This window comes from Cetorhinus maximus, chromosome 16 (genome assembly GCF_964194155.1).
Source record: "Cetorhinus maximus chromosome 16, sCetMax3.hap1.1, whole genome shotgun sequence".
Taxonomy (NCBI): Eukaryota; Metazoa; Chordata; class Chondrichthyes; order Lamniformes; family Cetorhinidae; genus Cetorhinus; species Cetorhinus maximus.
Genome location: NC_135894.1, coordinates 90960800 through 90974789, shown reverse-complemented (window position 1 = coordinate 90974789; position 13990 = coordinate 90960800). Strand labels below are relative to the sequence as shown.

At 41.7% G+C, this 13990-nt stretch overlaps 1 protein-coding gene across 2 annotated transcripts; it reads left to right on the top strand.

The window, feature by feature from the left end:
* Positions 1–951: 951 nt before the first annotated feature.
* On the top strand, positions 952–12770 carry LOC144691824 (uncharacterized). 2 transcript variants are annotated; one of them, XM_078560347.1, is made up of 4 exons: positions 952–1071; positions 5950–8403; positions 8734–8895; positions 11141–12770. In XM_078560347.1, the coding sequence occupies exons 1-4, from the start codon at positions 1023–1025 to the stop codon at positions 11371–11373; spliced, it is 2898 nt and encodes a 965-aa protein (XP_078416473.1). In that variant the 5' UTR covers positions 952–1022; the 3' UTR covers positions 11374–12770. The 2 variants fall into 2 exon arrangements, with proteins under 2 accessions (XP_078416473.1, XP_078416472.1); XM_078560346.1 differs by having other exon boundaries at positions 5950–8448.
* The last annotated feature ends 1220 nt before the right edge of the window (positions 12771–13990 follow it).

The window sequence follows — 13990 nt, the reverse complement described above, 5'->3', positions numbered from 1 at the left end:
TATCCTCCTGGTGGGCCTTAGCTTCGGCTACCCTTGGTGAAGATTGTACGAGACTGCTGGAGGCAAGGCTGTTGGTAAACCTTAACCTTTATTCAACATTCTTCTAAATATGTACATGACAAGTTAGTGCGAGGATTCACGTAGAACTACCAGCATGCTCTGTTGTCCTGTGGTCTTACATTACTGATATGTAGACTGTCTAGTTACATATTTAACATTAACCCATTACACAACAGTAGGATGCACTGACAAAGACAGTTACCCTGATCCTGGAGGGTATGTGAAAGAGGCAGTGCCAGGGGTCAAGGGGCCGGTTGTGGCTGCACTTACACGGCAGATGGTGGAATTTGAATTCAATAAATATCTGGAATTAAAAGTCTAATGGTGACCACGAAGCCATTGTCAACTGTCGTTAAAAACCCATCTGGTTCACTAATGAAGGAAATTTGCTGTCCTCACCTACTCTGGCCTAGATGTGACTCCAGACACACAGCAATGTGGTTGACTCTTAAAAATGCACTCTGAACAAGGGCAATTAGGGATGGGCAATAAATGCTGGCCTAGCCAGCGATGCCCACATCCCACAAACAAAAAAAAAATTAGTCAGTGGTTTCTGAACACCAAAGGCATTCAGGATTTAAAAGCAAAAATCCAGATGCCTAAAAGGATTTTAATTTTACAATGCCACTGCTTGCTATTGTTCATCGTTGTACATATGCCTTGTACATGGGGAATGGGTTTGTAAAATCGAAACTGCATAGCTGAAACCTGGAAAACAAGGTGTTAAAATGGACAATTATGCTATGTTAGCTTTGTTATCAACTATTGCCACTCCCCTTGCTTCACCTGCACAGAATAAAAAGGTTCTGTTTCTTATCGCATCGTGAATCATTACATTTCTTTAACTTATTACGTAAGAAAGAACGTAAGAATTAGGTAAGAAACATCTCTGGAGGCTTTAAATAGGATTTTGTGCATCAAGCATTCACTTACTGCGAGAGGTAACTTGTTCCAATACCAACATGGAGTCAGGAAAGATTTTGAACTTAATTTTAATATTTACAAGCTTAGGTAAGTCTGCCAATGTTACATTGAGCTCTCAATTTGGTGTTATATCCTTTTTATGTATACTCTTGTAATATTTATGAATGGGATGTCAAATAGTAGAGGGGGAAAGCAGAAGATAAATAAGCCCCTTCACAGGGCTGAACAAATGGGGAGAGGGAACTGAGAGTCAGCAGTCATGGGAAGCCTTTACTGAGTTTAATAGTCTATGAGCAGGATTTTTAACAAAATGTTAGAATGTGAATAAGTGCTGGAAAATCCTCAAACATTCATATAAAAGGAAAGGCTGAGAGGGAACAGGAGAAACTTAACAGTGTCATAAAACGACAATATGAGCTTGGAAAGATGTAGAAAATTGTCAGGTCAGATGACGCTTTAAGAAAGATTGAAGAAGCGATGATTTTTTTTCACTAGAACTGAGAAGGTTCAGCCTTGACCTGCTCAACATCTGCAAGATTAGGAAGGATTCTGATCAAATGGGTGGTTATAGACTGACACAGCTGGATGGTGAGATGGCAATTCAAAACACAAATTTAAGATATTCAGTAAAAAGCTGAAGGGGAGGGTTCTTAGCCAAAGGGTGGTTAGAATGTGAAGTGTTTTTGCCACGAATTCTGGTGGAAGCAAAGTCCATGAATTCTTTTGGAAAGCTGTACAGTGCCTGTATTTGAAAAGAGAAATATTGAACAGTAGGCAAGCTGAAGAATATGATTAGAAGAGATAGCTCTTGCAGAGGCATTCACCCGAACAAATTGGTGGACTGGTTTCTACACTGTCACATTTGATGGTTCTGTTAATCAGCAATGGAAAGGGAACTAGAAAGACAAATGAGGTGAAACAGCCACAAAACGGAAAGGACTAAAATGGAAGTTGAAAGAGTGAAATGTGCAGGTAAACAGGCAAGAGTGAAAATAATTAAATGGGGGCAAATAGAAACATAATTGAAAAAAAATGCTGTATGTTAGTGAGACAACATAATCACTGCTAGGTCTTTTGATATCAATTTTAAATTCTGCTCCACGGTGTTATATCACAGTTCCAGTGCCACTGGATTTAGTGATTTTTGATTGTTAGGAATCTTTGCTACAGCAAACAAAGTAAATTAATTTGGCAAACCCAAATATACAGCCTACATTTCCAAAAACTTTGGAAACGGTGCTTTGCACTACTTTAATGTTGCCTTTCCTTTGGCAATATTCTTTTAAGTCCTCCCTTGCTTATCGCAGACAGTTGTTCGAAAGCCAGCTCCTATAGATATTTGTGTGACATCCCTGGTGTTTGACATTGATATCCTGGAAGAGTAGCCAGTAGATCTGGTAATCATGTAGGAGAAATATCAGCCCCTAAATATGACAAAGGCATTTGTGTTCGAACTTCAAAAGGACATGGACAAGTTGGATATGGACGAATAGGTGGCAGATGAATTTAATAAAACAGGTGAAGCAGTCAGGAGGCAAACGAAATGTAAATGGTATTCATTTCTGCAACAGGAAAGTAGTAAATGAGGAAATTCAAATTCTAATTATTACTTATTTATTTTCCTCTCTTTGCCCCTCTCCCTCTCTCTCTCTCTCTCAGTCTCAGTCTCGCCCATTCCCCCTGTGTGACCTGTCCTCCTCTCAGCCTGTCTCTCCCCTTTAGGTTAATGGTTTTGAAAGTTTAAACAACATAAAATCAAAGCTAAAGCAGGTGTGTAACCAGAACTCTGCCATTTCTCTTTCTCTCATGTGCATCACTCTCGGTATAAAGTTTCACCTCAGACAGCTTTGTGAAGCTTGTCCTGTTATTTTACAAAGTTATTTGGCATCAAGCCAACGAAAGTGTGAGGATGTATTCTGTTAAATTGGGCAGACTGATTATGCTCAGACAGCATAATGCAAGTTCAGCTCACAGAGTAAAGATTCTGAACAAGTCAAGTAGGTCCAAGTTCTGGCTTTTGAGAGGCTCAGGACTTCAAATGAATGTTTGAATGAAAGCATGAAAAGACAAAAGGAAATTCAATTGATAAATATAAACACATCACGTAAAGTAGTGCATGAAAATAATCTGAAATCATTTTGATTTCATAATTACAATGCGATGGACTTTAAACATAACATAACTGCTAAAGTACATCATATACTGTGACATATTTAACATAAATAAAAGTCTGTCACAGGAACATCAGCTGCTGCAGTTACTTACGATGGAGAAGAAGTTAACATGTGCGTGTGCCTCCCTTCTTTGCTGGGATGTGGGCATCGCTGGCAAGGCCAGCATTTATTGCCCATCCCTAATTGCCCTTGAGAAGGTGGTGGTGAGCCACCTTCTTGAACCACTGCAGTCCCTGTGGTGTAGGTACACCCACAGTGCTGTTAGGGAGGGAGTTCCATGATTTTGACAGTGACAGTGAAGGAATGGCGATATATTTCCAAATCAGGATGGTGTGTGGTTTTGAAGGGAACTTGGAAGTTGTGGTGTTCCATTGATCCCTGCAGCCTTTGTCCTTCTAGGTGTCAGAGGTAGCGGGTTTGGCAGGTGCTGTTGAAGGAGCCTTGGTGAGTCACTGCAGTGGGGATCTTGGAGATGGAATGCACTGCTACCACTGTGCTCCTGTGTTGGAGGGAATGAATGTTAAAGTTGATAGATGGGACACTGATTAAGTGAACTGCTTTGTCTTGGATGACGTTGAGCTCCTCGAGTGTTGTTAGACCTGCACTCATCCAGGCAGGTGGAAAGTATTCCATCTTGTGCGATGCAGATGATGGATAGGCATTGGGGAGTCAGGAGGTGAATTACTCACTGCAAAATTCCAAGCATTAGACCTACTCTTGTAGTTGGATTATTCATATGGTTGATCCAGTTAAGTTGAATGGTAATCCCAGGTTGTTGGGGGATTCAACAAAGGTAGTGGTTGGACATCAAGGGAAGGTGGTTAGATTTTCTCTTGTGGGAGGTCATCATTGCCTTGGCACTTCCAGGGCGCAAATGGTGCTTGCCACCTATCAGTCCAAGCCTGAATGTTGTCCAGGTCTATATATGGGCATGGACGTCTTCAGTATTTGAGGAGTCACAAATGGCGTTGAACTCTGTTTTAGCTTCACCAGGTTGGCACCTTATTTTTGGATATGCCTGGTACTGCTCTCCTGCACTCCTCATTGAACCAGAGTTGATCCCTTGCCTTAATGATAATGGTAGAATGATGTCATGAGGTTACAGATTATCGTTGAATACAACTCTGCTGCTGCTGAAGGCCTACAGAGTCTCAAGCCTATATTTGATCTGTTCTGAATGTATTCAATTTAGCACAGTGGTAATGTGACACTAGGGATGGACAACAAATGCTGGCCGATAGCAACACCCACATCCTGTGAATGAATTAAAAAAAGGAGCGTCCAGTTGTCACTCTTACAAATACTGTCAAGGACAGATTCACCCATGACAGGTACATTGCTGAGGGTGAGGCCAAGTAGCCCAATTGTTCATCCCTCATCACCTCCCGCAGGCCCAGTCTGGCAGGTATGCCCTCCAGCACTTGGCCAGTTTGATCAGTGATGGCGTCACTGAGCTTCGTGATGGACATTGAAAATCCCCATTCAGAGTTCGTTCTGTGTCCTTGACACCATCAGTGGTCCTACCAGTTGGTGTTCAACCTGAAGGAGTACTGAATTATGAGCTGAGGGAGGCAGTAGGTGGTAATCAGCAGGGGGTTTCCTTGCCCATGCTTGACCTGTTGCATTGAGACTTCATGGGGTCTGGAGTCAATGTTGAGAACTCCTAGGGCCTCTCCTTCCTTCCAATGTACCACTGTGAAGCAGCCTTTGGTGGGTCTGTGCTAACAGGACATATTTGGATGGTGGTGTCTGGGACATTGCCTGTAAGGTATGATTCTGTGAGTATGGCTATGCCAGGCTATCGCTTGACTAGACCATGGAACAGCTCTCCCAGTTTTGGCAGAAATCCCCAAATATTACTAAGGAGGACTTTGCAGGGTTGGCTGGGCATTCTTTCATCCCTGGTACCATTCTAGTAAATCTCTTTGTTACCATGTCCCCAAATTGTGGTGCCTATAGAAGGGAACACACTATCCCACCTGAGGTCAAGCCAGTGTTTTACAAAGATTTATTTGACTTCTTTGTTTTTGTATTATATTATATATAAAGCCAAGGTCCCCGTATGCTTCCTTAACAGCCTCATCAACTTGAACTCCATCTGAACTCTGTTACTGCCCTCCTCATTGTTTACTACACTTCCTAGTTTTGTGTCAATTAAAAATATTATATATAAATGAGCATTGGTCAGAATGACGATCCCCAGGGATCACAACTCTCTACTTCCATCCAGTCTGTAAAAGAACCACTCACTGATTTTTGTCCCTTAGCCAATATTGTATGCACCCTGCCACTGCCCCTTTAACCCCACAGGCTTCATTAAATAGAAGAATGTTTGTTTATATATCATTAATGATTCATGGCTTTCAATGACCAGGGATTGTTTCCAGTTGAGAGCAATTCTTCTTACCTTGTAATATGTAGCAGTTCCCTTGCTCCTGAAAGTGTCTCCTTTAAACGATGGGCAGATAGTAAGGCACTGGGCCAATTCTGCATTCATGTTCATGCATTGCTTTAAGTGCACCCAGCTGACTCAAGGAAGTGCAAACTAACTTATCAGCAGCTGGAAAAGAATAAATGATTTTATTCTCCGTGTTTAAAGGTGAGTAGGACAGAAACTAGCATCGATCAAAACTATGTTCATGAACCAAATGAAAATATGGTGTTAAACACAAGATTTCTCCTAATTGCAATAGACAGTTATGAGGCAAGAATTTAAAACAATAACATTTGCCCTTTCTTTTCATAAAAGACAGAGGTTTGTGATAATCAAGCTTTTACTTTCTATTTTCAGGTATCACTAATCAGACGAGCACATCAGTTGCTTCAGCAACGATCCAGGCAGTCAGTGCAAGTACAGATGGGTCATCAACATCCACTCTTACAGCAGTTACTTCAACAAACACAACAGGAGATTTGTCATCATCAGCACCTGGAGAAAGTACTTCTTCAGCAAGTGCATCAACATCCACAGGAACAGTCACAAGTCCATCTTCAATGGTTACTACATCGCCCTCAAGTACTTCAACACAAACTATGACAAGCATATCAGCTGTAAGTACAGCAAGTGTGCTGGTTTCTAGTTCAGGAGCATCAAGTGTGCCCGCATCTACATCATCTGCTCAAACATCTAGTCCATCAAGTGTGCCCACTTCTACATCATCTGCTCAAACATCTAGTCCATCCAGTGTGCCCGCATCTACATCATCTGCTCAAACATCTAGTCCATCAAGTGTGCCCACATCTACATCATCTGCTCAAACATCCAGTCCATCAAGTGTGCCCGTATCTACATCATCTGCTCAAACATCCAGTCCATCAAGTGCGTCCGATTCTACGTCTTCCGCTGCAACATCTACTCCGCCAAGCGTGCCCACTTCCTCATCTTCTGCTCTTGCATCCAGTACATCAACAACTCTATCTAGTCCATCAAGTGTGCCCGATTCTACGTTGTCTGCTGCAACATCTACTCCATCAAGCGTGCCCACTTCCTCATCTTCTTCTCTGACATCCACTACATCAAGTGTGTCAATTACTACGTTAACAAATCTACCTACTGCATCAAGTGTGCCCGCATCTACATCATCTGCTCAAACATCTAGTCCATCAAGTGTGCCCGTATCTACATCATCTGCTCAAACATCTAGTCCATCAAGTGTGCCCGCATCTACATCATCTGCTCAAACATCTAGTCCATCAAGTGAGCCCACTTCTTCATCATCTGCTCAAACATCTAGTCCATCAAGTGTGCCCGCATCTACATCATCTGCTCAAACATCTAGTCCATCAAGTGTGCCCGCATCTACATCATCTGCTCAAACATCTAGTCCATCAAGTGTGCCCGCATCTACATCATCTGCTCAAACATCTAGTCCATCAAGTGTGCCCGCATCTACATCATCTGCTCAAACATCTAGTCCATCAAGTGTGCCCGTATCTACATCATCTGCTCAAACATCTAGTCCATCAAGTGTGCCCGCATCTACATCATCTGCTCAAACATCTAGTCCATCAAGTGTGCCCGTATCTACATCATCTGCTCAAACATCTAGTCCATCAGGTGTGCCCGCATCTACATCATCTGCTCAAACATCCAGTCCATCAAGTGTGTCCTATTCTACATCTTCCGCTGCAACATCTACTCCGTCAAGCGTGCCCACTTCCTCATCTTCTGCTCTGGCATCCAGTACATCAACAACTCTATCTAGTCCATCAAGTGTGCCCGATTCTACATCATCCACTGCAATATCTACTCCGGCAAGCGTGCCCACTTCCTCATCTTCTCCTCTGACATCCAGTACATCAAGTATGTCAATTACTACATTAACAAATCTACCTACTGCATCAAGTGTGCCCGCATCTACATCATCTGCTCAAACATCTAGTCCATCAAGTGTGTCCTATTCTACATCTTCCACTGCAACATCTACTCCGTCAAGCGCGCCAACTTCCTCTTCATCTGCTCTGGCATCCAGTACATCAACAACTCTATCTAGTCCATCAAGTGTGCCCGATTCTACGTTGTCTGCTGCAACATCTACTCCATCAAGCGTGCCCACTTCCTCATCTTCTCCTCTGACATCCACTACATCAAGTATGTCAATTACTACATTAACAAATCTACCTACTGCATCAAGTGTGTCAATTACTACGTTAACAAATCTACCTACTGCATCAAATGTGCCCGCATCTACATCATCTGCTCAAACATCTAGTCCATCAAGTGTACCCGCTTCTACTTCATCCACTCAAACATCTAGTGCATCAAGTGTGCCCACTTCTTCATCATCTGCTCAAACATCTAGTCCATCAAGTGTGCCCACTTCTTCATCATCTATTGAAACGTCTAGTCCATCAAGTGTGCCCGCATCTACATCATCTGCTCAAACATCTAGTCCATCAAGTGTGCCCACCTCTACATCATCTGCTCAAACATCTAGTCCATCAAGTGTGCCCGCTTCTACATCATCTGCTCAAACATCTAGTCCATCAAGTGTGCCCGCATCTACATCATCTGCTCAAACATCCAGTCCATCAAGTGTGCCCGCATCTACATCATCTGCTCAAACATCCAGTCCATCAAGTGTGCCCGCATCTACATCTGCTCAAACATCCAGTCCATCAAGTGTGCCCGCATCTACATCATCTACTCAAACATCTAGTCCATCAAGTGTGCCCACCTCTACATCATCTGCTCAAACATCTAGTCCACCAAGTGTGCCCGCATCTACATCATCTGCTCAAACATCTAGTCCATCAAGTGTGCCCGCATCTACATCATCTGCTCAAACATCTAGTCCATCAAGTGTGTCCTATTCTACATCTTCCACTGCAACATCTACTCCATCAAGCGTGCCAACTTCCTCTTCATCTGCTCTGGCATCCAGTACATCAACAACTCTATCTAGTCCATCAAGTGTGCCCGATTCTACGTTGTCTGCTGCAACATCTACTCCATCAAGCGTGCCCACTTCCTCATCTTCTCCTCTGACATCCACTACATCAAGTATGTCAATTACTACATTAACAAATCTACCTACTGCATCAAGTGTGTCAATTACTACGTTAACAAATCTACCTACTGCATCAAGTGTGCCCGCATCTACATCATCTGCTCAAACATCTAGTCCAATAAGTTTGCCCGCTTCTACATCATCATTGCCCACATCAGCTGCAGCTGCTTCTGGAATATCAAGTGAGACAACCTTTACGACAGCTGCATCTGCATCTGGTACATCAGGTGAGCCAACCTCAATGTTAGATACACTTCTATATTGTAGAACAAGTGAATCACTCTCCACATTAGCTACAGCTCATTCCAGAGCTTCAAGTGAATCCAGCACTACATCCATTGTACTTACACCTGGTACATTAAGCCTTCCCTCTTTTACATTAGCTAGACCTAACTCTATTATATCAATGATTCCCAACTCCAAATCAGCCGCAGCTATATGTAATGCAAGAGTTGATCCACACTTGACATCATCTGTTTCAACATCTGGCACAACAGATGTGCCTAATTCGCTCTTAGCTGCATCTAGAGTGAATCAAGATACATCTGGTGAGTCAACTCTTGTTAATACATTAAGTCTGATACTTGAAGTGATTATGACAGCAGCAGTTTTAATTAAATTTGAGTCATCTGTTGCAGTTTTATGTCCCTGCTTGGAAACTGAAGGTGAAAATATAAAGTTCTGTGAGTGCCCAAATCAGGATCACATTTATCATGGAACACTACATGTATTGGCCTGGGGTTCTAAATTAGTTATTTGCAGACATTCCTGTGATCACAAACATATGCGTATTAGCAATGAGTGCGAATGATTTAATTGCTTTTCTTCTGTTTTTAAGCTCTTTGTGTACCCCTTTGCTTCTCTCCAACTTATCGTTGGCCCACTCTGTCTAGGACACGGCAGATTCTCACCCTTCCAGAAAGAGCTAGTAAGCTGCATTGGAGTTTGGTCATGCAGTTTGTTGACAAATTCAAATAAAGCTTGAACCTGAAGATACTTTAGGCCTCTTGACCCTGACTTTGAACTTATTTTGTAGCTGATTGAAAATCTCATTCCAGAAGTATTAGCAGAACATAAAGAACAAATAAAGTTTCTATGGTTTGGTTATCATTTGTCTTGAGGCTTTAGTCCAATCAAACCTTGAATGAACTGTGGCAGCTCAGGTAGTGTTGCACGTTGGAGGGAAAGAGTAAGATAGAATGTGACTTCATCACCACGTGATGTTTTGGTCTCAGTGTATAGTATGGAAGGATGGTATGTAGGACAAACAGGGAACATATCCTTTGCACCTTCTAATAGCCAAATTAGAATGTGGTGGGCAAAGACTTGAAGCAAAGTACCTGTTTTCACCTTTGAGTACTATATGGGATCATGAATAGTGTGATGTAGAATGTATTACTATAGCTTATTCTGTATTTACCATTTCTACTATATATTGCGAGTATTTTGCACGTTATGCTCTCTCATTTATGTTACCACGGATCCCAGCTTAATTTGAATAGGTTACAGGGAAAAAATGCCCAAAGGGATTGGCTGTAGCATTTTTGACTGGGAAATATCATGTCCAGTGAGGAAGTGGTCCTTAAATGGCTGCTGTTCTCCATAAAGGGCAAGTTAATTGTGAGTTAATTGTTCAAAGTATAGTGAAAGAAATGTATGGGGAATGCTGGGACTGAAGAATGGAGGTATTGTTGCAAGAGGTGCACCAAAGGAAGGTAGCACTGATTGTGCCCAAAGTGCATCATTCAGTGATGCACTGTGGCAGGGGGCCTGACGATAATGGAGACCCACCAGAGGGTTTGCAGGCGGGTGGGCCTTCCCTCCAGCCTCCCACCTGCCTGCGACCTAGGTGCAATTTTAGAGGAGGCCCACTCAGCCACCCTCACCACTTTAGTGGCCTTACCACCCATTAAATTCTACCCAGATGTCATATAAATGCTTTATGACATTTAGGAAGAAATGCGCACTTACCAAGGAACAAGGTGAATATGATTGCGCTCTTTATTTTGCCGTGCACTTCTTTTGGGCCCAGCAAGCAGGACAGAAATGGAAGTTTGGAACCACGACATCATATGAAACCTCTCATTTCAAATACGGCACAAATTGACCCTCCAAGCATCAGTGTTAGTGTTATTTCACCTCCTGGCAAATCTATGTGTAAAATGTGTTCTCTCCAGTAGCACAATCTCATTCTCTGCCCTCTCTGCAACATTCTTTAACCTTTGTGTCATCTTATGTGTAAAAGCCATCTCCACTCTATTCATTTTTTTTACAGAACAATTAACCCATATGTGACACTGCATGTGTTACCCTGTAGAGTACATAGCACTCATCTACGTTAACTTGTCTCCAACACACTGTGGTCTTGTATGGTCACTGCATCTTGTAGTTTTTATTTTGTATTTATAACATTGACAGCTCAGCTGAATTACTACAGTATTTTTTTTAAAGTCCCACCTTATCCTGTTTCAGGTGCAGCACAAGTAACGACTCTGGCTCCAAGCACGTCTCAGACTGTTCCCACGGTGCAGACTCCATCAGATAATTCTGGATTCCGAGTGGCTGTGATAGTGTTGGGATGTTTACTAGGTGGGGCACTGCTCTTAATCCTGGCATTAGGACTGGCGATGTTTTGTATGAAGAGACATTCTGGGGAGTACTTCATGGATGGTTCGGGCTTGTTCCGGAGGTTCAACGTCGTATAGTGCGTCTTATAAAATCCTCCCCATGGACAAATCATTTCCCCAGGGGTTATTCAGCTTTTGAAAGAAATATCAAAAACTCAGGGAAAGTATAATACTGGTAGGAAACCTAATATATCTAATGCATATATTAATGGAGAAAAAAGATAGATTTCTGGTCTCTCATTCGGTTTCATATATTTGTTTCTAAACAGATTGATCTGTGAATAGGATACTATGTCAGATTTTATTCATGGTATTAAAAATGAAAATGGGGGTAATTTCACAATTGACTGTACAGATCAGGACATTGTGGACCAGCAAATCACAATCCATTAACATTAATAACATTTATATGAATATCCAGTAGTTCTGTGCAATCCTTGCAAGAATCATACCTTCTTGTTTATCCCTTTTGTGCATTCAAACATTCAGCAACAATGAAGAAATCTTAACAACGACAATGTTGAATGTTAACTGAAGATATCTGCAGATAACCCAATGTAATAAGGAGTTTAAATAGGTTTTGGCATGGGCCAATGCTTTGTCCTTGTGTTACATTTCCCACTGCCCTGAAACATTTGAAGGAAGATTTCTAGCTTGATGTTAGTGAAGGAACAGTTTATGGAAATTGTACTTGGAGACATTCTCTTACCATTTGTCATTTATCATTTGTAACTCTGTTACTTTTGGAGCACTGATCGCCTTAAAGAATTTTGTTATTCTGAGGGACTATGTGGTGTAGAAGGTGTAAATGGGCTATGAACTGTGCTAATTCCAGCAGGTATACCACATTTACACACCTGAATGTGCCATCGTACCTCATACACTGCTCACAGATAGCATTATACCATGATTCCTGGAATACCTTGATCTGCACTTCCCTGCTCTCAGTCTTCACAGCAGCATATGAGCGCCCTGACCCACTACCAGCTTCCACCACTGTTGGGTAAAAACCAGGGTGTCAGCAACAATGTGAACCTCAAAGTAATGTTACATCTGATCACAATTTCTAGGAATATCCTATCCTAGATCTATTAGAAGCTTTAAGCATTTGAACATAGGATATCCCTATGATTACCCACACATCAGAAAATTGACCCTTATCTCAGGGAAATGAGCTAAATATACAGTTTGTCTCATTAAAGAAAACCTTGTGCAATAAACTTCCTGCCATAAAATTGCAATAAATGAATTCATGATTTAAGAACAATTTTGTCAGTGTTGACAAGTTCGTACTAACAAGTTCATCATATAGACCATAGCATAGGATGAATGAAGTCATGTTCTACACTGATGTTCTATGCAGTCATTATTTATTTAGATTTTAAAGGTGCTAAATATGTATTGTTTTTCCATTTATATTTGTAATTATTAAAATATATTATTGTATAAATAAAAATATATTGCTTATCAAACTGTATGGAGTTTGCACTTGAGATTCAGTCTGCATGCATCAATTGTATTGTTCAAACGTATGAAACAGATGAACAGAGAAAGGCCAGCTTACCCATGGAATTTGTCCCATTCAGCCATGTTGCAATTAAGTCGTATGGCCCTTCACGTTATCCATTCATGGGAGCCATGTCATTCTGCAGGACAGACAAACAAATACAGATCTTTTTTAAAAATTAACCAATTCATGAGAGCAGACAATTCTGGGAAAACTCCCCTCTGACACCCCACAAAGACATTCCGAAACAGGGATTAGGAGATAATGGGAGGCACATCACCTGACATGGATCATGATATCAGCTTCCTCCAGGAATTGGTTCAACTCTTTTCGTCAGCCTTGATTCAGTGGGTAGCGCTCACCTCTAAGTCAGGAGGGTTCCTGTAATAACTTGACATACTGGACAGGTTTCAACAAGAAACAGACAAACTTCATTACAGGGGGATTTCTGATACTGTGACTCCTGATAGACAATAGGAGAGCCTATAACTTCAGTTACTCCATTTCCTCCCGCTTTAGTTTTTTACAGCTTCTATTTACAGATAACATTTGAATATCCAACAACATATACATATATATGCAACTCAGGAGATTAAGGATTAATTCTCTGAGGCACTTTCCTTGTTTGGTTAGAACAGTATAGTTATACCCTTTGAGGCTCTTCCACGGGATTGACATGATCAGGAACTGCAGCACCAGATACGTCATTAGAAAGTGGCAGCTCAGGGTTAGGCCACTCTACAGAGACATCGGGCATGTCTATCTAGGTCGATCTGTCACCTCAGGGAATGATGGTTGAAAGTTAATCACAGGCGGAATGATTGGTTGTTGGAATGTTTCTCTATCCGGAAAAGGGTCCACGTGTTTTCGAACAATTCTGTCTTCCGCTTCCACCTGGAAGAACAAGGGTCCAGGTTCTGAGACAATGGTTCCAGGAGCCCTACAAGGTCCACTTCCAGAATTCTGCACGAATACTGTGTCTCCTACAGTGAATCCGCAGGTTTTGCTATGAATATCGTGATTCAATTTTTGATTATTCTGATTCTTCTCTATCTTCCCCTCTAAGTTTGGAAACACTAGACTTAACTTTGTAGGTAGGCAGCGTTTCATCAATAATTCAGACGGCGTTGAACCCGTATTTGAACGAGGTGTTGGATGATAACTGAGAAGAAAGTGGGAAAGTCGAGT

What these genes read in the sequence shown, in the direction of transcription:
- LOC144691824 (XM_078560346.1), top strand. Translation starts at nt 1,023, where the DNA reads ATGGAGTCAGGAAAGATTTTGAACTTAATTTTAATATTTACAAGCTTA. An exon ending in TACATCATCTGCTCAAACAT is followed by an intron (nt 8,449 to 8,733) that starts CTAGTCCATCAA and finishes TAACAAATCTAC; the next exon opens with CTACTGCATCAAGTGTGCCC. An exon ending in ATCTGCATCTGGTACATCAG is followed by an intron (nt 8,896 to 11,140) that starts GTGAGCCAACCT and finishes ATCCTGTTTCAG; the next exon opens with GTGCAGCACAAGTAACGACT.